The sequence below is a fragment of the Chrysemys picta genome, chromosome 7 (genome assembly GCF_011386835.1).
Source record: "Chrysemys picta bellii isolate R12L10 chromosome 7, ASM1138683v2, whole genome shotgun sequence".
Classification (NCBI taxonomy): Eukaryota; Metazoa; Chordata; order Testudines; family Emydidae; genus Chrysemys; species Chrysemys picta.
The window spans coordinates 81,372,647-81,388,739 of NC_088797.1; the positions used below are offsets into that span (position 1 = coordinate 81,372,647).

At 42.1% G+C, this 16,093-nt stretch overlaps 1 protein-coding gene across 2 annotated transcripts; it reads left to right on the forward strand.

Moving 5' to 3' along the window:
- The first annotated feature begins 382 nt into the window (after positions 1–382).
- On the forward strand, positions 383–12,539 carry NRBF2 (nuclear receptor binding factor 2). Of its 2 annotated transcripts, none has more exons than XM_005294321.4 (4): positions 383–912; positions 6,504–6,588; positions 8,157–8,197; positions 9,545–12,539. In XM_005294321.4, exons 1-4 carry the CDS (start codon positions 859–861, stop codon positions 10,262–10,264), a joined length of 900 nt encoding a protein of 299 aa, XP_005294378.1. In that variant the 5' UTR covers positions 383–858; the 3' UTR covers positions 10,265–12,539. The 2 variants fall into 2 exon arrangements, with proteins under 2 accessions (XP_005294378.1, XP_042710708.1); XM_042854774.2 differs by having other exon boundaries at positions 743–888; positions 9,545–11,065.
- The last annotated feature ends 3,554 nt before the right edge of the window (positions 12,540–16,093 follow it).

Below are 16,093 nucleotides of genomic sequence, written 5' to 3' on the forward strand. Positions count from 1 at the left end.
AGGGAAAAACTCGGACTCCGATTTTTGGTCCCAGCCCTCCCGCTCCCGCATCAAAAGACATTACAAGTGTAGCCACTCCTAGTGAACCAAAATATTAGAATCTGGGAGTCTCGGGGCCAAAATTCGGTCACCTCCAGCAACATCCAGGTTCTCGACCTGGATTTTGCAGCCCTCGTGCTACAGGAGGCATGTTGGCGTGTGCAGTAGGAGCGGCTACATGTGGACGATCTTCTGATAGAACAATTTACGGGTTAGAGCCAAGATCTTAGAGCCATATGGAGGATCCCGCGTTTAACCTGATAGTGGGAGGAGTCACAGGCAGCTCCCGAGTCCTTTCCCCCAGGCCCGCGGGTACAAAACCCGGGGGTGATGCTGATAAAACAGGACTGCGGGCGGACCCGGCACCTTTACACTAGTGCTACCCCTGGGCGCGGGGGCGCGCGCATGGATATCCCCGGGAGGCGCGCACCCATGTGGATACCCCGGACACCCGCCTCAGAGGAGGCTGGGGAAGCCTGGCCAGGTGGCATCTCTGCCCCTCCCCCTCCGCTAAAGAGCCGCCCTTCCAAACCCGCGCCCGCGCACACGCGGCCGGCAGGCAGCAGCGGGACCCCTCATGTTCGAGTCGCGCCTCCGAGCCAATGAAAATTCGCTGCCGGCTGCCACAGCATGGCCTAGTGCCCGTTACCATGGAGACCGTCCACTCTTCTCGTGGGATTTGCGCATTTGGACGTGGCTCTCGCGAGATTTCCGGGCGGCGCGGTGACGCCACTGCGTGCGTGCTTGAGGCGGAAGTGTTTCGGTGTTTACAGGAGACAGAGCCTGGGGCAGGGGCGCCGGGACGGAGCCGCAGAGCCCATGTGCCCGCAGCCCCCACCGCCTATGGAGGTGATGGAGGGGCCCCTCAACCTGGTGAGCCGCGCCCCGGGCGGGCAGGGTCGCTGGGCAGCGGCGCCGGGGCGGGCAGGGTGAGGGGCGAGGGGCGGGCGGGCGCCTGGCGATGCAGGTGCGGAGCGCGCAGAGTCGGTGCTGGGGCGGGCAATGGGAGGTGAACGCCCCGGAGCCCCGGCTGCGCTGCGGCTTCCAGCGCCGCAGGGGGAGGAGCTGCCCCCGTGGCACAGCAGGGGGCTGAGTTTCGCTGGCGAGGACAAGGCCCTGGTGGCTGAGGCGGAGGAGGCTGCTAGTAGCGGCTGCACCTTCCCCTCGCGCCCTGCGGCCTTGAACTCCAGCCTCTGGTGCCCACCAGCGGGACAGTAAACAAACGTTCAGGGCAGTCCCAGGGCTGGGGCAATGCAGTACCCGTGGAGTCATTGTCTGGTCGGTCCTGGCGGTGCACATTCTTCAAAATAGCATCATAGCCCTGATTAGAAACCACCTCTAGCCACGTCAGCTCGGAGTGATAATATAACAGCTGCTAGTGAGTTAAATGTGGTGTTAGACCCGTTAGAAAATCCCCTGTCTTTCTATGTATACACCCTAAGAATAAAAGGTGATGGGCAGGTAACACAGACACTTGAAGTTACTCGTGTACAGTATTGTGTAAGTGTCTTTCCTTCACTGGTGTATAGTATTTCAGTACTTTGAGAGTTAGTTTTTGGACTGCTAAAAGTGGCTGTAGCTGTTTAGGAAGAATATTAGAGGGAATCAAAGCATGAATAACTGTTTCATCAGATCAAGATTGGGATAAGGAGTAATTCTGGCGGTGCCCTGGTAATAGAATACTTATATGAGTGACATGAGACATGTGGGAAGGAAACACTTTAGGATTACAGAAATAGGATAAAATGCACACCGCAGCCTTGTCTGCATGAGAGAAGTACTGATTTAATTAAATCAGTGGAACCCTATTGTATAGAGAGACTATTTTAATGTGTGCCTTATAGATGTAAAATAGATTCCTTACGATTTAAGCTAAATTGATATAAGGAACTCAGACTGAAATAGTGATTTGGCAGTAGGTTGGCACCAAGGCTAATCTGAGATTTAAAATGTCATGTAGAGAAGGTCTAAGGCCAAGTAGTAAGAAGTTGATCTGTGCTCACAAGCAAGAAACAAGTGAATAATCATACATAAGGGGTAATTTAGTGATGGGATGGGCATCCAATCAGGCTGAAAGTTAAGAAGATTGTGCTGGAGGAAGGAGCCATAGAGGTTGAGAAGTCACTCCAGAACCTTGTTAAGCAGTTGAGTAGATATAGGACTGCAGTCAGCAACTGAGGAAAGATCTAGTGGGGGTTTAGAAGACAGAGATCATCAATTTTGAGTTCTGAGTGGTAAATAGGTGATAACGAGGGGTGGCTGGGCAGGAGTCACCATTTAGTAGTGCCCCTTCCTGACATTTAAAAGCAGACCATTAAGTAAGGTTTTCTGACCTAACAAAAATATGAATTAGGCCAAGGAGATGGTCTGACCACAAGAGCAGTGTGATCACCATACCGGTTTATAGTGCCAGACAAAAATATCTCTAGACTCTTGTGTGTGCTATAAGAGTTCTTGTAAAGAGAGTAGTGACCTATGTTGTCCACTAGCATCCTGACAGTGGCCAATACAACTTCAGAGGAAGGTGTAAGAAACCCTACAAATAAAAAAATAATGACCTGCTTATAGGGGAATATTTTCCCAACCCCCTCATTTAATGAGTGACTATAACCTAAAGTATGGTTTTTACCCTTAACATAGAACTTTGTATCTTATCTGATGGAACTATGAATCATCTCATCCGTGGAAACAACCAATTTCTAAAGTACAATATTTTCTTTCCTCCAGTGTAGAATGTTGACTTTTTAGTGAAATTGCATAGATTTGTTAGCAGCTCAGACCATTCATTCTAAAATTCATTAACTCTTGGATGTGAATACCATATGTTCCTGGTGACTTTAAAAATTTCAGTTTGTTGTGTCATCTCTTTACCTGAGAAGTTGAGCATCTCGCCTATTTCCACAATGAAGAGAACTGATAAAAAAAAATAAGTTAGCTACTTTGCAGTGTCCTTTTGTATGTGAATTACTCCTTTAACATCCTGCTTATCCAGCAAACCTGAAAATTCTCTTGTCTTTCTGCAACTGATACTTAGAGTTTCTAGTTTATGTATTTGGCTATTTGCACTTAGCGTATCTAATTCCTTACATGTCTGCAATAGTATGCTTTTCTCTATTGGCTTCGCTTGGGCTGCATTTCCATTTTTCTGAAGGATACCTGTTGGCTTAAATTTCTTTAGTCCTTTATACCATTTTCTGTTTGCATCCCCCTTCTTGTTGTGCATGCCTTCTGAGTCGTCATGGTATGCCTAAATAGCCTAAGGATTTTAGTTGCCTCAAGCCTGACTTTAGGGTTTTGACTTTTTTCTTCTTGAAATTCTCCTTTCTAAAGGGTAATCTTACAGGGCTAGCTTTTGGTGATTGTTTCTGTGAAAGAATATCTTAATTATATTGTGGTCACTAATACTTACTGGTTCAACTATAGTGACTTCTTGAATTAACAGCTGTGTATTATTTAGGAATAAGTTCCTTCCTTCCCCATTAACATCTAGCACCATTTCACAGCCCATTGACGCTGGGCCTGTGCTTCCTCTCTCCTTCAGGGAATTTGAGTTTTTCCTGGTCCCAAAGTTTCTATTAACTTTGAGTAAATGGGATTATAATCCTACTAGTCTAGTTGTAGGGTTATGTCTTGGAACTGTATCTGTATAAATTCTACTGGATGGTCACCTCCACTAAACCTCAGTCATGTTTACAATTGTGGGACCCCCTTTATTTCTTGGTTTTCCTTTGCCCAAAATAGCTTCATTATAAAATAACCTCCCCCACTGTTTGTAATGAAGCTGGTTGGTGTTAGCAACAGAACATAAGTTGCTCTTAATACTTCTAAATTCTGTCATTTGTTAGTTTAACAAAACAAACCCTCCCTGAAGTTACTTTCCTCAGCCCTCCTTGCTTCATTTTTTAGTTTGGTTTTTTACTTCAGTTGTAGTCTTAGCATGTGTAGCCTACTGCAGTCTGTGCCTCATATCTTGTTAAAGTTTTGTTAGTTTCCGAAGGATGCTTTACCCTTAACTCTGAATATCTTCAAACAAGCAGAGTCATTCTATGTGGGCTAAAGTCTTTCCAGAGAGACTTTTCCACCGGGTTTCAGGAAAATAAAGCATGCATAAGGAAAGAGGACTTTCTGTCAACTTGTTGCTCCAGGGAGACCACAATAGATTCGCTCTGTTCGAAAACTAATAATTCACAAATCTACCTTTTAAAAATCACATAGGGTCTTACTTGTTTTGTCCTAGGAGTCTTCTATCAGCAGCTAGCAGTAGAGTGGGATCACTTGGGAGAGACTGCTCTTATTCACCCAGGCTAGAGTCATGTGACTATTTACCGCTTAAAGCTGTAGCTGTTCAGTTCCTTAGATTAGTAATCAAGCATGTTTCTATCTTTCCTTACCTCAAAGGGGGCAGTCTTACTGTTCTTAATCATCCCACTCAAAGGAAATATTGACTTCCCATGTGGCTCATCAAAATTAATGAGCACGTAGAGAGACATTTGGTGCTTCCCTAAAGTCTCCATGTTTTCTTGAAGATGTGGAGATTACCCTTAAAAGGGACTCTACTGCAGCCAGAGGATGCCCTATTACACAACTTCATTGCAACCATATTAGAAACTTGTCTGCTCCTCTGTTCTCCAGGAGTGCAGTGTGACATGCCTAAACAATATCTGACAGGCTATTTTTTTTTAAAGGCTTTTCACATGCTTACCTGCTGTGATTAGCTATTTAACCATAATTTTAAATGACACTTTCTGTAGAAAATTCTTATGCAGAAATTATTCCAGGCTAATTCATAAATGGTACTGGGGTTCTGTTTTGCTGAATTTAATTCTGATCAATGAAATTGCTACTTTTTTCTTTCTTCTCAAGACTTAAGAATGTCTCCTCTTCCAGTTGACCTGGCTTCTTTGGACCTGTCTCTTGGATAGGCCAAGACTACCCATTTTGATATTGAAACTGTCGCTTTGGGAAACTACAGAACTAGTTGTAAAGTTGAGTGTGTTGAGGGTTCTACAGATATTACTAATGCAAGATACCAAGCTCATTTCCTGTTGATGTCCCATTTCATATACTTTCTGAGCTGGGCTCCTATTTTTCTCAAGAGCATTTTAGTAAATGAAGTTTACTGTATGCACAAACCAACCTCTCTTGCCAAAGGGTGAAACATAGAAAATGGCTATTTGTGAAGCAAACACTGCTCTGGGTTAACATACTTGTGAATTCACTCCTTGGTTTGTCTTTTCCTTGGTATAGCCTCATGTGAGAGTCTATGGAAAGATGTAATACAACAGTATCTTTCCCTTGGAATATTGTCAGAAAAAAGGAATCTCCTTCCTCTGCCGTGTTCAGACAAACGTGGGGATGAGCAAAAATGTGGGATGTTGACACTACTAAGGGTTTATCTATACAGCAATGTAGTGCCTGATGCAAGCTGGCATGTCAATCTGCAGCACATGAGCCTGTCACACAACGAGTGGCTGTATGGATCCTGCTGCTGTCCCATAAAAGTCCCATCACGTGTTTTGAGTAGATTGCACTAAATCACCATATAGACAAGCCCTAAGTGGGTAAACGCCACTTAAATATTGTCACAAAGATCCTGGAGTCTAGTCTGAGCCCTTGTTCACACAGGGCAATACTGGGTTATAAAAACTACCCTACCGACCCAAATGTCTTAACTGGGTTGACATAAGTGATAGGGCCCATAAACAAAAAACCCATCTCTCTAGAAACAGTATCTCTTAAATCATGCTCTACTTTAAAACACTTCTACTCTTAATCTGTTGCCATGAAGCAGCTTACTGCTATTAAAGTATGGTTGCTTATGCTGAATTTTGTAAACTTTTAACCAAGTTGAAGGCTTTTATGTAAAGCATCAAATGATAGTACTTCTCTTATTTTGTCAGCTTTGAGTGCAGGGAGCTCTTCAGGATCATGAAGGAAAGGAAAAGCTGTTGGCAGCTATGGTCCCACAAGAGAAGTGCATGTGTGGTTGCTCTCACACAGTGCTTATGAGAAGATTCCGGGCTCTTGCATTAGGGCACACAACTCCACAGCATAGGAATCAATAAGGGCAGTTTTGGAGAATTGTTTCCAGGAGCTCATGGCAATATAGCCAGTGGCAGCTGGTTCCTTACACCATGGACCATTGCCCTAAGACACTTGTTTGCCACTGCAAGTGTGTAAATGTTAGGTATTCTGTGTGAAGCCTCACAGTCACTGCCACTTGAGAAAACCTTAAACCTTTTGCCATACCTGCACAGTACATTTGTCCACAAAAGTCCTGCGGTGGATGAGCATTATAGGAAATTGTTTCTCTGCCTCTCAAAGTCTGGAATGGGAGATCTTGGGTTAAGACTCTGAAGATGTGTGAACACCTGATTATCTGTTTGGTGCTAGTTACTATAAAAACCAGTTCCAACCATTTCTAGGTTCAGCTTTGATTAAAATAAAATTTTGTTTCTTTTAAGGCTCATCAGCAGAGTAGAAAAGCAGACCGGTTGTTGGCAGCAGGGAAATACGAAGAAGCAATTTCTTGTCACAAAAAAGCAGCTGGTGAGCGTTACCTTTCCATGAGATATTTATGATCCAGTTTTCAAAAGCAGCCTTGAAACTTGCTCAGGCCAAGTAACTATATACATACTTGCATATATACAAATGCTGTTTTTATACATGTAAAAAAATGTGAACACAGGTTTGGAGGCCCCGTGGGAAGCCTCTCGGCAATGTGGCCTTTAATTTCACTTCAATTTTGACCTTTCATGCCTTTCTTACTTGGAGTAGCTAGTTATCAGCATAATGTGGGAAATATTTAGCCACAAATCTTTGCTAAACAGTCAGTTGGTGGTTAGCAATCAATGTTTTTAATGACTCTATTGCTGATAAAGCAATTTTTACCAAGAAAGCTCAACCTGCAGGGGTAATGAGCTCAGTTTTGCAGGCCCTCCCTATGATTGACAGTCTTCCATCCTTATTCACAAAGATTTGTGTTCAGGTTCACATTTGATTTGTGAATGTGCAGCTGCTGCCTATTAACAGGTAAGATCTGCTCTGGAGAGCTGGCCGCATTAGTAGGCACAACTGGCTGAATAGGTGCAGTTTCTGGGTCTTGTCTGGAGGACCACTAGATAGGTGGCTGCTCCAAGTGCTGTAGGTTTATTTTTAATATACTTTCCGGGGAGAGGGAGCTGAGAAGCTTGTATTCCTGCCCCAGTCACTGAATTGAACTAGAAGAAGAAACTGAAAAGAAGAAAAAATTCTCTGCATTTGGAGAAGAGGGTACTGCTGGCAGAAGCTGACTTAGCACATCAACCACTTCTGGTTCCAGGTGCTTAGCAAGTGACTTCCAGCAATTCAGTGGATTGGATTTCTTTAACATTTCAGTAAATATGTACTGCTTGAATACTTAAGTAATTTTAATAGATTATAGTAAATTTAGGCCTTAGAGGTTGTAAAATTCAAAATTAATTTTAAAAAGAAAGGCATTTAAATAAAAAATGCATTGATTTTTATTCAGGTTTGGAGCCATGGATATTGATTCCCTACCCCATCAGTAATGCAGTCAAAGAAAAGTGTGGTACTCTACTGTAGAGTGTTCTTGTATTTCATTTATATGTTCTTTAAATGGATGCAAGACAGACTCTGGCCCATAGCTTTGTCATTTCCTTATGTATTGCGGGGACAGATGCTGCTGCTCCTCCTTTGGGGACTTCCTGCAAACCTTAGGTTTGATCTGGAAAAGGTTGTAATGAAATTGCGTGGGGGGTAGTGCTCTCCTTAGAGGTGAAACAGTTAGAACCGTACATGGGAATGTGCAACACATATTATACCATGATGAGCAAAGAGACTTCGCTTCAAAGATGATGATATGGAAGTAATTTACCTTTTAATACTATGTAGGCTTAAAGCTCTTCAGGGGAGACATGCATTTGAAAAGCAGTATTTATATTCCCAGCAACAATTTGCCTGTGTAAATCCCTCTTTGTGTGGATTCAGTGAACAAAATGATCAGATCTGAAAACTTTTAAAAATACTTAAATGTGTTAGTCTTTAGCTTTCAAGAAAAGAATGTTCTAATTTTCACAATCCTGGCCTAAGCGTTTACCAATTTGTTTTTTGTGCAGCATACCTTGCTGAAGCCATGAAGCTGACACAATCCGAGCAGGTGAGATTGCATTTAGCTTGCATTCCACGGCTGGGAAACGTTGAAGGTAGTATTGTACAAACACACTTTAACTCTGGCCCTTGGGCATGTGCCCATTACACTATGGGGTCCTAATTGTGTGATCAGACCTCTTACACCATATACTCAGGCTACCTACTCTGAATGAGCTGCACTGCTCTAATTTATGCCTGGCTTTATGCCAAGGCCCAAAGAGCTGATCTAGTAGCTGGGGATAGCAGGAAGGTGCAGTAGAGCTGGGTGAATAACCCCTTATTGTGAGTCACTGGCAGTTCCACAAAAGAAAAGAGAATTCTCTTTAGGGCAAACTAAAGAATATCCATTTTGGGTTGGACAGAATATTTTGTTGGACCTGAAACAGGCTTTTTGGGGCATTTGTGTGCGTGGTGGGGAAGGAAGAGGAAGCCTTCCTTAATCTTAAACAGAGTGGTTAGAGTATTGTACCTGGGGTATGGGAAACCTGGGTTGAGTTCCCCATCTGCCTGATGTGGAGCAGGAATTTGAACTTGCGTCACCTCCATGGCAGGTCTGTCTCTCCCGTTGAAGCTGTTCCACTTATTGGAACAGTCATTGGAGTGAGAACTTGGATCTTCAAGTGGGTGCCTGAATCACCAGGCTGTAAAGTCATACTCTCTCTCTGATTCAGTGACTATAAAATTGCCACTACGACTGGGGAAAGTACATTGCCCCACTCCCCCCTATTATTCTTGGTGTTTAAACATAGCTAAACTATTGAGAAAGTTTCATCAAAAATGGAACACTTTTTTTTTTTTTAGCCAAGCCTGGAACATCCACCCCAATGGTCCAGCAATTGGAGTGACTCAGAATAGAGGGTCAGTTTGAAAATGCTGATGTAATCTCTTTGTAGCAATCTCTGCTGCTTAGTGGTGGTGTCATTAATGCAGTGGTCTAGCTATATTCTACAACAAAAGGATTTGTTTCTTATTTTAAAAACACACGTGTTGAATTACTGGCCAAGTAAAGCATGACCTCTCATCCCAAGTACATTTGTGGATTATCACAGGCCAATCAAACTTTTACCTCCTCCCTTCAGAAGTCTCCATATGGATTGAAAGAGAAATAACAGATGTTCAAAAATAAAGTAGTCACACACAACACTTCCATTTCACAGACTACAGTTAGTGAGTTTGATGACATAAATGCCTGAATCTGCATTGCGGAAGCTAGAGAGAGAGGTTTTCCCTCCAGGGCATGCTAAGGTGCTGCTTCTGTAAATGCTTAAGCATGTCTGTAACTTTACTCACAAATATATGCTTGCAGTATTAGGGCCGATGTGTTAATTCAGTCAATCTTCTTTTTCTTGGACAGGCTCAATTATCACTGGAATTACAAAGGGATAGTCACATGAAACAGTTATTGCTCATCCAGGAGAGGTGGAAAAGGGCAAAGAGAGAGGAAAGGCTAAAAGCCCAACAGAATGCAGACAAGGATATAGCTGCACATCTTCAGACCTCTTATAAACCATCAGCTGAAGAATCTGAAGACCACAACATATTGGTTCCTGTTACTCAGAAATACAGTCCTTCTGCAAATAAGCATCTACAGGAAACTCAGGGTGTCTTTGACAGGGAGCCAGATACACTATTATTTCTGCTTCAGAAAAGAGAGGAGCAATTGGAAGTGTGTATTGGGAACAAAGCCCCAAAAGATGACAAAACAATAATAGAGGAGCAGGCAACCAAAATTGCAGATTTGAAACGGCATGTGGAATTTCTTGTAGCTGAAAATGAGAGATTAAGGAGAGAAAATAAACAGCTAAAAGCAGAAAGGATTAGACTCCAAAAAGCTCCAGTAGAGAAGGAGTTGGATGTAGATGCTGATTTTGTGGAGAAGTCAGAGTTATGGGGCCTACAGCAGCATTCAGAAACTGCTACTACTTCAGCCTCAACTTGGCAGAAGTTTGCAGCAAGTGCAGGGAAGGCTAAGGACATTCCAATACCTAATCTTCCTCCGTTGGACATTCCATCACCTGAACTCCCTCTACTGGAGCTCTCTGAAGATATACTGAAAGGACTTATGAACAGCTAAATGAAGACCATGAGAAGTGCTCACAAAAGGTAGTTAAGCAAATGAGAAAAGGGAAAACCACCAGGAAAAAGATGATCCAAGGGCAGCCAACATCGAATACAATTCTACTGTGCGAGAAAAGGCATTACAGCAACTGTCACTGTGAAATACACTTAATCATAGAGCTTAAGGGTACCATAAATTGGTAAATGCAAGCTCTTGCGTCTTTCTCCTGACGTTTCAAACCAAATGACTGCTTGGAAAACATTTCAAACACAATCCTTCAGGGTTTTGAAGTAATGCTATGTGTAATAAGTATCTATAATGCCATAAACGATGCAGAACTTAACTTATGGTTGCCAGATGGCTGCCACTTCAGCTTGAAAGATGCTTTCTATCATGCATTCAGATTGTAAGCATTTCATTATGCACAATTTTGTTAATGGAGAGGTGTATAAGTTACACCATATCTAGATGGATCGATGTGCCACACTCTTGTCTCCTGACAATATTAACCTCAGATTAATCAGGAGAAATATATAAACTTTCTATGGAGGAACCAAGTTATTCGTTCTGTGGGGAATTTTTTTAGATTTTGTTTACATAACTAATCAAGGTGCATCAAATTTAACTCTGGGTTTCTATATAAAAAAATTACAGTGCTTAAAAAACCTGAGGAAAAAGTATCCTGTTCTTCAGAGGTGCATGAATGGAAGTAATGCTAGTGGGCAGTATTTAATTGCACAAAGGAAATATTTGTTTACATCTGTAAATCAGTCACCAAGGCTATGAAAATAAAAAACTAAGTCGTAATCAACACCATAACAGTGGGTGAAAATAGTCTTCACAAACATTAAAGTGCCAGTCAATTGAACTATACAGTTTGTTACACTAAAAATAGGTGGTGGTAAGGGAAAATGGAACACAACTTCCAGCCTTTCACCTTCAGGTGCATGTAGAGAACTTGGGGAGAGTCCAGGGGTGGTGATGGTCTATAAAATGATATTCTTGTCTGTACAATTTTAAGAGGCGATGCACCTAATGAGCAGAAACCAGAGGACACAGATTCCAAAATGGCTCATTTAGTTCAAGACTCAAAGCACAAGTGCAATGGTTTTCTGTACTACCTCTACAGAATGAGCTTGTGCCCACAGCTTTAGTGCCAGCTTTCTGCTGAAGTGCAGAGAGAACACCATGGTCCCTCTTATTCTCAGCTTCTGTGCAAATTTTCTTCTTTCCTCAATGCCTGGTCTGTTCTCTCCCTGAATAGAAGGCAAGGGCTGGAGGAAAGAAATGCAGACAAAAACACTGGACTTGCTCAAGGAACAGGTTTGAATTTGCTCACAACTCAAGAAATTTTGCTGTATTCCCAAACTGACAAACAAATTCTCTAGTTCACTGACTTCTGTATACATAGAAAGGGAGATGTTGGACTTCCTACTCAGATAACTAGTTAAAATCCAACAGTAGCAGTTGCATACATGTAAACTGAAAAGCTAGCATGCCTTCCAAAGGTGGTGAAATAACTAAAGTTATTTAAGGTCCTAATTAGTTGCACTCTGTGAACCCTCAAATAAATGGTACTAGATGTTATGGGATCATTTCAACCATTTTTATGTAGTTGCCACAGCTGCTGTCTGGCATGCTCCTGGCACTGTACAGGAAATCATTTTTGGACTGGCCACCTCCACTAAAGCATAATTCAAGTCTTAGGCCTTATCCATTCTGCTTCATGCCAAACCACTTATCCACTGAGGATGAGTACTCAAGCAGACAAAACAGTGACGCTGAAAGGAAACCTCTCACATTGTTCTCCAGCCTACGTCAGACTCCAGGACAACTTCCCCCACAAATTGAACAAGGGCAGCTATAGTAGTACGAAGATTAATCGCTTCAATTTCTCCTTAGTTACAAGCTAGAGAGACCTTGCTTCCTTCCCATCCTCCCAAAGTAAGGTAATCTATTGCTCTTAATTTGACTGAAATAAGCACAGTCCATTTAAAAACCCACCACACTAAGTGTCACAGCAGATGCTTCAGAGTAAAGTGCCACAATCACAAACAGCTAATAGTGGAATAAACTGCCCCTGACAATCTTTTCCTAATGCCTGTCAGAAGTTGGCTATAATACAGAGGGGAGAGGATGTTTTTAAAAAATGTATCCATGTTGTGGATGTAACATTCTCCACAAACACCTAATTCTTTTGTGAATCCTGTCAAACACTGGTTCTCATACAGCAATGAGTTCTACGGGTTAGTTATGTTAAGTAAAATACAGTTGCTTTTATCAGTTTTAATTGTATTGCCTTTTAGTTTGTTATTGTTTCCCTGTTCTTATGAGAAAAGATCAGTAGGAGCACCTGAACTTACCTTATGTTATTTCTGACATTTCTCTAAACAGTCCCACTCTTTCCATGCTCTCCTTCTAGGGCTGGTCTTCCTATGCCTTCTTTGAACTTCAGTCTGATTCTTCTACTTCCCCCTTTTGATATGGGGTTATTGGACCAAACCCAGTAGTCCCACAGAAGGGCATTCATTAATTTATAGAATGGCATACTCTTTTTTTCTTTTTTTTAACATAGTATTTGCTTTTTGACTGCTGCTACGCATTGAGTGACAGTTTCCACTGAGCTGTCCATAGCAATACCCAAGTCATGTTTACTACTTTATCATCTTGAAAGTATATTCTGTGGCAAACATTGCCATCTGGTGAACAAAATAATGTTACATTAAAACAAACAGCCCCTTTTTCTTAAAATAGCATATTATTTCAAGTCTTAAGTTTCCCCACTATCATGATTGTCAATATAGTCAACCCTTAAAGTTATCAGTTAGCATAAAAGAAAAGGTGCAGAGAGGGATAAACACTGCACACAATATAAACAATTTTGATCAGAATCCTTATGTATGTTCCTGTTACTGTAGTTTTGACATTATCAAAGAGATTTTGTCATAGGGCCTAATTCCAAGAGTTTTAAAGTCAATGGAAAGATGCCCCTGGGCTTTGGATCGGGTCCACGATGCATTATACTGGACATCTGTAAAATTCTGTGGTCTGTAATTTGAAAGCGTCTCACCAAGAACTAAATTTAAACATATGCCCAGACATTTAGTTCAATTCAGAGAGCTTGCTTTACCACAGAAACCACTGTTGTCTTGGAACCTAGAAATATTGTCCCTGTTGAAAACAGCCAACATATGCTTTGCAAAAAGAATTTGTGAACTATGGAATCTGTGAGCATATCCCAGTAGAGGGAAAACCCATGGAAAGTTGCATGGAATCTTTTGGGAGTAAAATCTGCCAAACATAACACCAATGGCTACTTACTATCACATCTAGAAACCAAAATACAAAAACACTGAGTTTTAAGTGTTGGTTTTATGTTCAGTGAGTCAGGATCTTATGCCCCTCTTCGAAGGAATTTTAGTTTTCAGAAAGTTACCTTGGCAAGATTTTAAGGCCTTCATATTAACAACAGCTCCTAGTACAATCTACAATTCACATTAAGTTGCTTTCAAGGTGCCATATTGAAAGTTGGTGGCTGTTTTGAGCAGTACAGGCGTGATACCTCTATTTGCAGTCAACTGCACATTCACCATAATTCCCATTTATATTCAGATGCTCGATTATTTTTATGCCTATCCTCCCATTTTAAAAGTGGTGCTGAAATAGAAGAGACAGATACATTTTTAGAAGTGGTTAAGGATGGTGACATGGAAGCAGGCCAGCAAAACTGACAAGAAAAATGTTCCGTTAATTTACAGCAGCATTTAAAATGTTTTACTGAACGGGACTCAAAATAGGGTAGAGGCAAAGTCTACGCTGTAGAATCTCCCTCAATTTAGAGCCCTTTAACTGAACCTAGTCAAATATTACTGTAAGTTCTTCACAGTTGGTTTTGTGGGCTTCAGACATCTTACTTTTCAGCTCAGAAGTAACCCTTTCCTACAAGGAAATCAGATACAGTTTGGCTCTGGAGACAGATTATGACCGGTCTGGTGAGCATCTCTCTTGAATTTACTGTTTGAAAGTGATCAGAAATTATTAGTGGCAGCAACGCAATAATAGAAAGCTATAAACCTGAGACTCAGCTATGGCCTCTCTTATAGGCAAGATAATGTTTAAAAACCCCCATAGGTTATAGGAGTTCATAACTTTTTAGAGACCAGGAGTCTTAGGCTTCCCCTCACCCCCTTAAAAATGCTGTAAATTTGCCTAGTGCCTGTTTTGGAATCATTTGAACTACTGTCCCTCAAGTCAGTTTGCTACAGGTGGCATGATATTACTGAGATTAAACAGTATCAGATCCATAAAGCTATAAAACAAAAAATAGTATTTCCCATCTCAGGTCCACCCAAATCTAGCCTTCAGCTCAAAGGAAAACACACACACACACTACCATAAAACTGCATTGGCCCAAGATGGGAAGGGGCAGCACAGCCAAGACTGGCTGCCATGCACATGATCCCAGGAGGCAGGAAGGCACATACTGTGCTTACCTAGTTGGAAAATTCCAGGGAAATTCACACGGAACTATCACAAAGCAAAAGCTTCCTGTCTGATGCTTCAGCTTTAGGGAAGTTTCCAGTTTAAAATGCAAGTGTTCTCACATACCACGTCTGGAAAAGCATCAATCTTCAATTTGCTATAAAAGAGGGGGCAACTTTTCCATTGGCTCTACATAAATTGTAACTTCTTTTTAGAAAACTAATAGAACAAGTGAAAAAATGCAGAGATTACTGTCTAACTAGGAATTTAAAGCCACCTCACAAGCTGAGCATCTTTAGGCCTTTGGGCAGAGTTTCCTAGGCTATGAGGGGCCTAGAAGTAGGTGCTGCACCAGAGGACGCAATGCTCTGCAGGGGTGAGTATAACAAAAGCACAAAGACCAGAAAATAAAACTACACCAAAAAATAGTAATTAAAAAGGGCAGGAAAGCACTAAGCTCCTGACCTTGTTCTACCTGAGGCAGAACTTCTCAGGGGCAAGCAAGAGCAGGGTTGGTCCCTGGAATGTATTCAGGAAGGCACAGCCCATTCAGTATGGATAGGGGCAGATGCTATCAGTCAAGAAGAAAGTGAGGGATTTTTGAAGTGTTATCTAGGAAGAGGAGACAAGACTTAGTGACAACCTGTATGCGGAGGAAAGACCAAAAGCCCAGGCTATGGGCCTAAGGGACAGAGAGGATGGTGGCTTTGCTAATTGTCAAGCAGAATGGGGCTAGGGCACAGGATTTGGTAGGAAAGACAGAGGTTTGTTTTGGCCACAAAGAGCTTGAGATGATAGTGAGTTTCCCTGATGAACCATTTGAGAGAGATGCGATACTGAAGCACGGAGACAGGGTCCGAGTGAAATGACATCACCTATAAATAAGGTGTCCAGGGAGAAAGGTAGGAGTCCAAGAATAGAGACCTGAGAGAGTGCAGTTAGAGTGGGGAAGTGGAGAGCTGCTAAGAGAGATTGACGGAATGGCTAGTGAGATAAGAGAACAGAGTTAGGGAGGCTAAGGGAAGACAACGTCAAGGAGGAAGGAGGATCAAGGGTATCAAAAGCACTGGAAAGGGAATGGAGTATAGGCCTTCAGACAGTCAAGACGTTTGTTTGGAGACACTGGTGAGCATTTTCTATGGAATAGAAAGGGCAGAGGCTGGACTGGAGTCTAACAGATTCATACATTTTAAAGTCAGAAGAGACCATTACAGTCATCTAGTCTGATGTCTTGCATAACGTCATAGAATTTTACCCCGCGATTCCTGCATCAATCCCATAACTTCTGGTTGAGCTAAAATATAATTTAGAAAAACAACCAATCGTGATGTGAAAACTTCAACTGATGGGGATTCCCCCACA

Coding starts and splice junctions, on each gene's coding strand:
- NRBF2 (XM_005294321.4), top strand. CDS start 859: ATGTGCCCGCAGCCCCCACCGCCTATGGAGGTGATGGAGGGGCCCCTC. Junction 913..6,503: donor TGGAGGGGCCCCTCAACCTG/GTGAGCCGCGCC, acceptor GTTTCTTTTAAG/GCTCATCAGCAGAGTAGAAA. Junction 8,198..9,544: donor AGCTGACACAATCCGAGCAG/GTGAGATTGCAT, acceptor TTTCTTGGACAG/GCTCAATTATCACTGGAATT.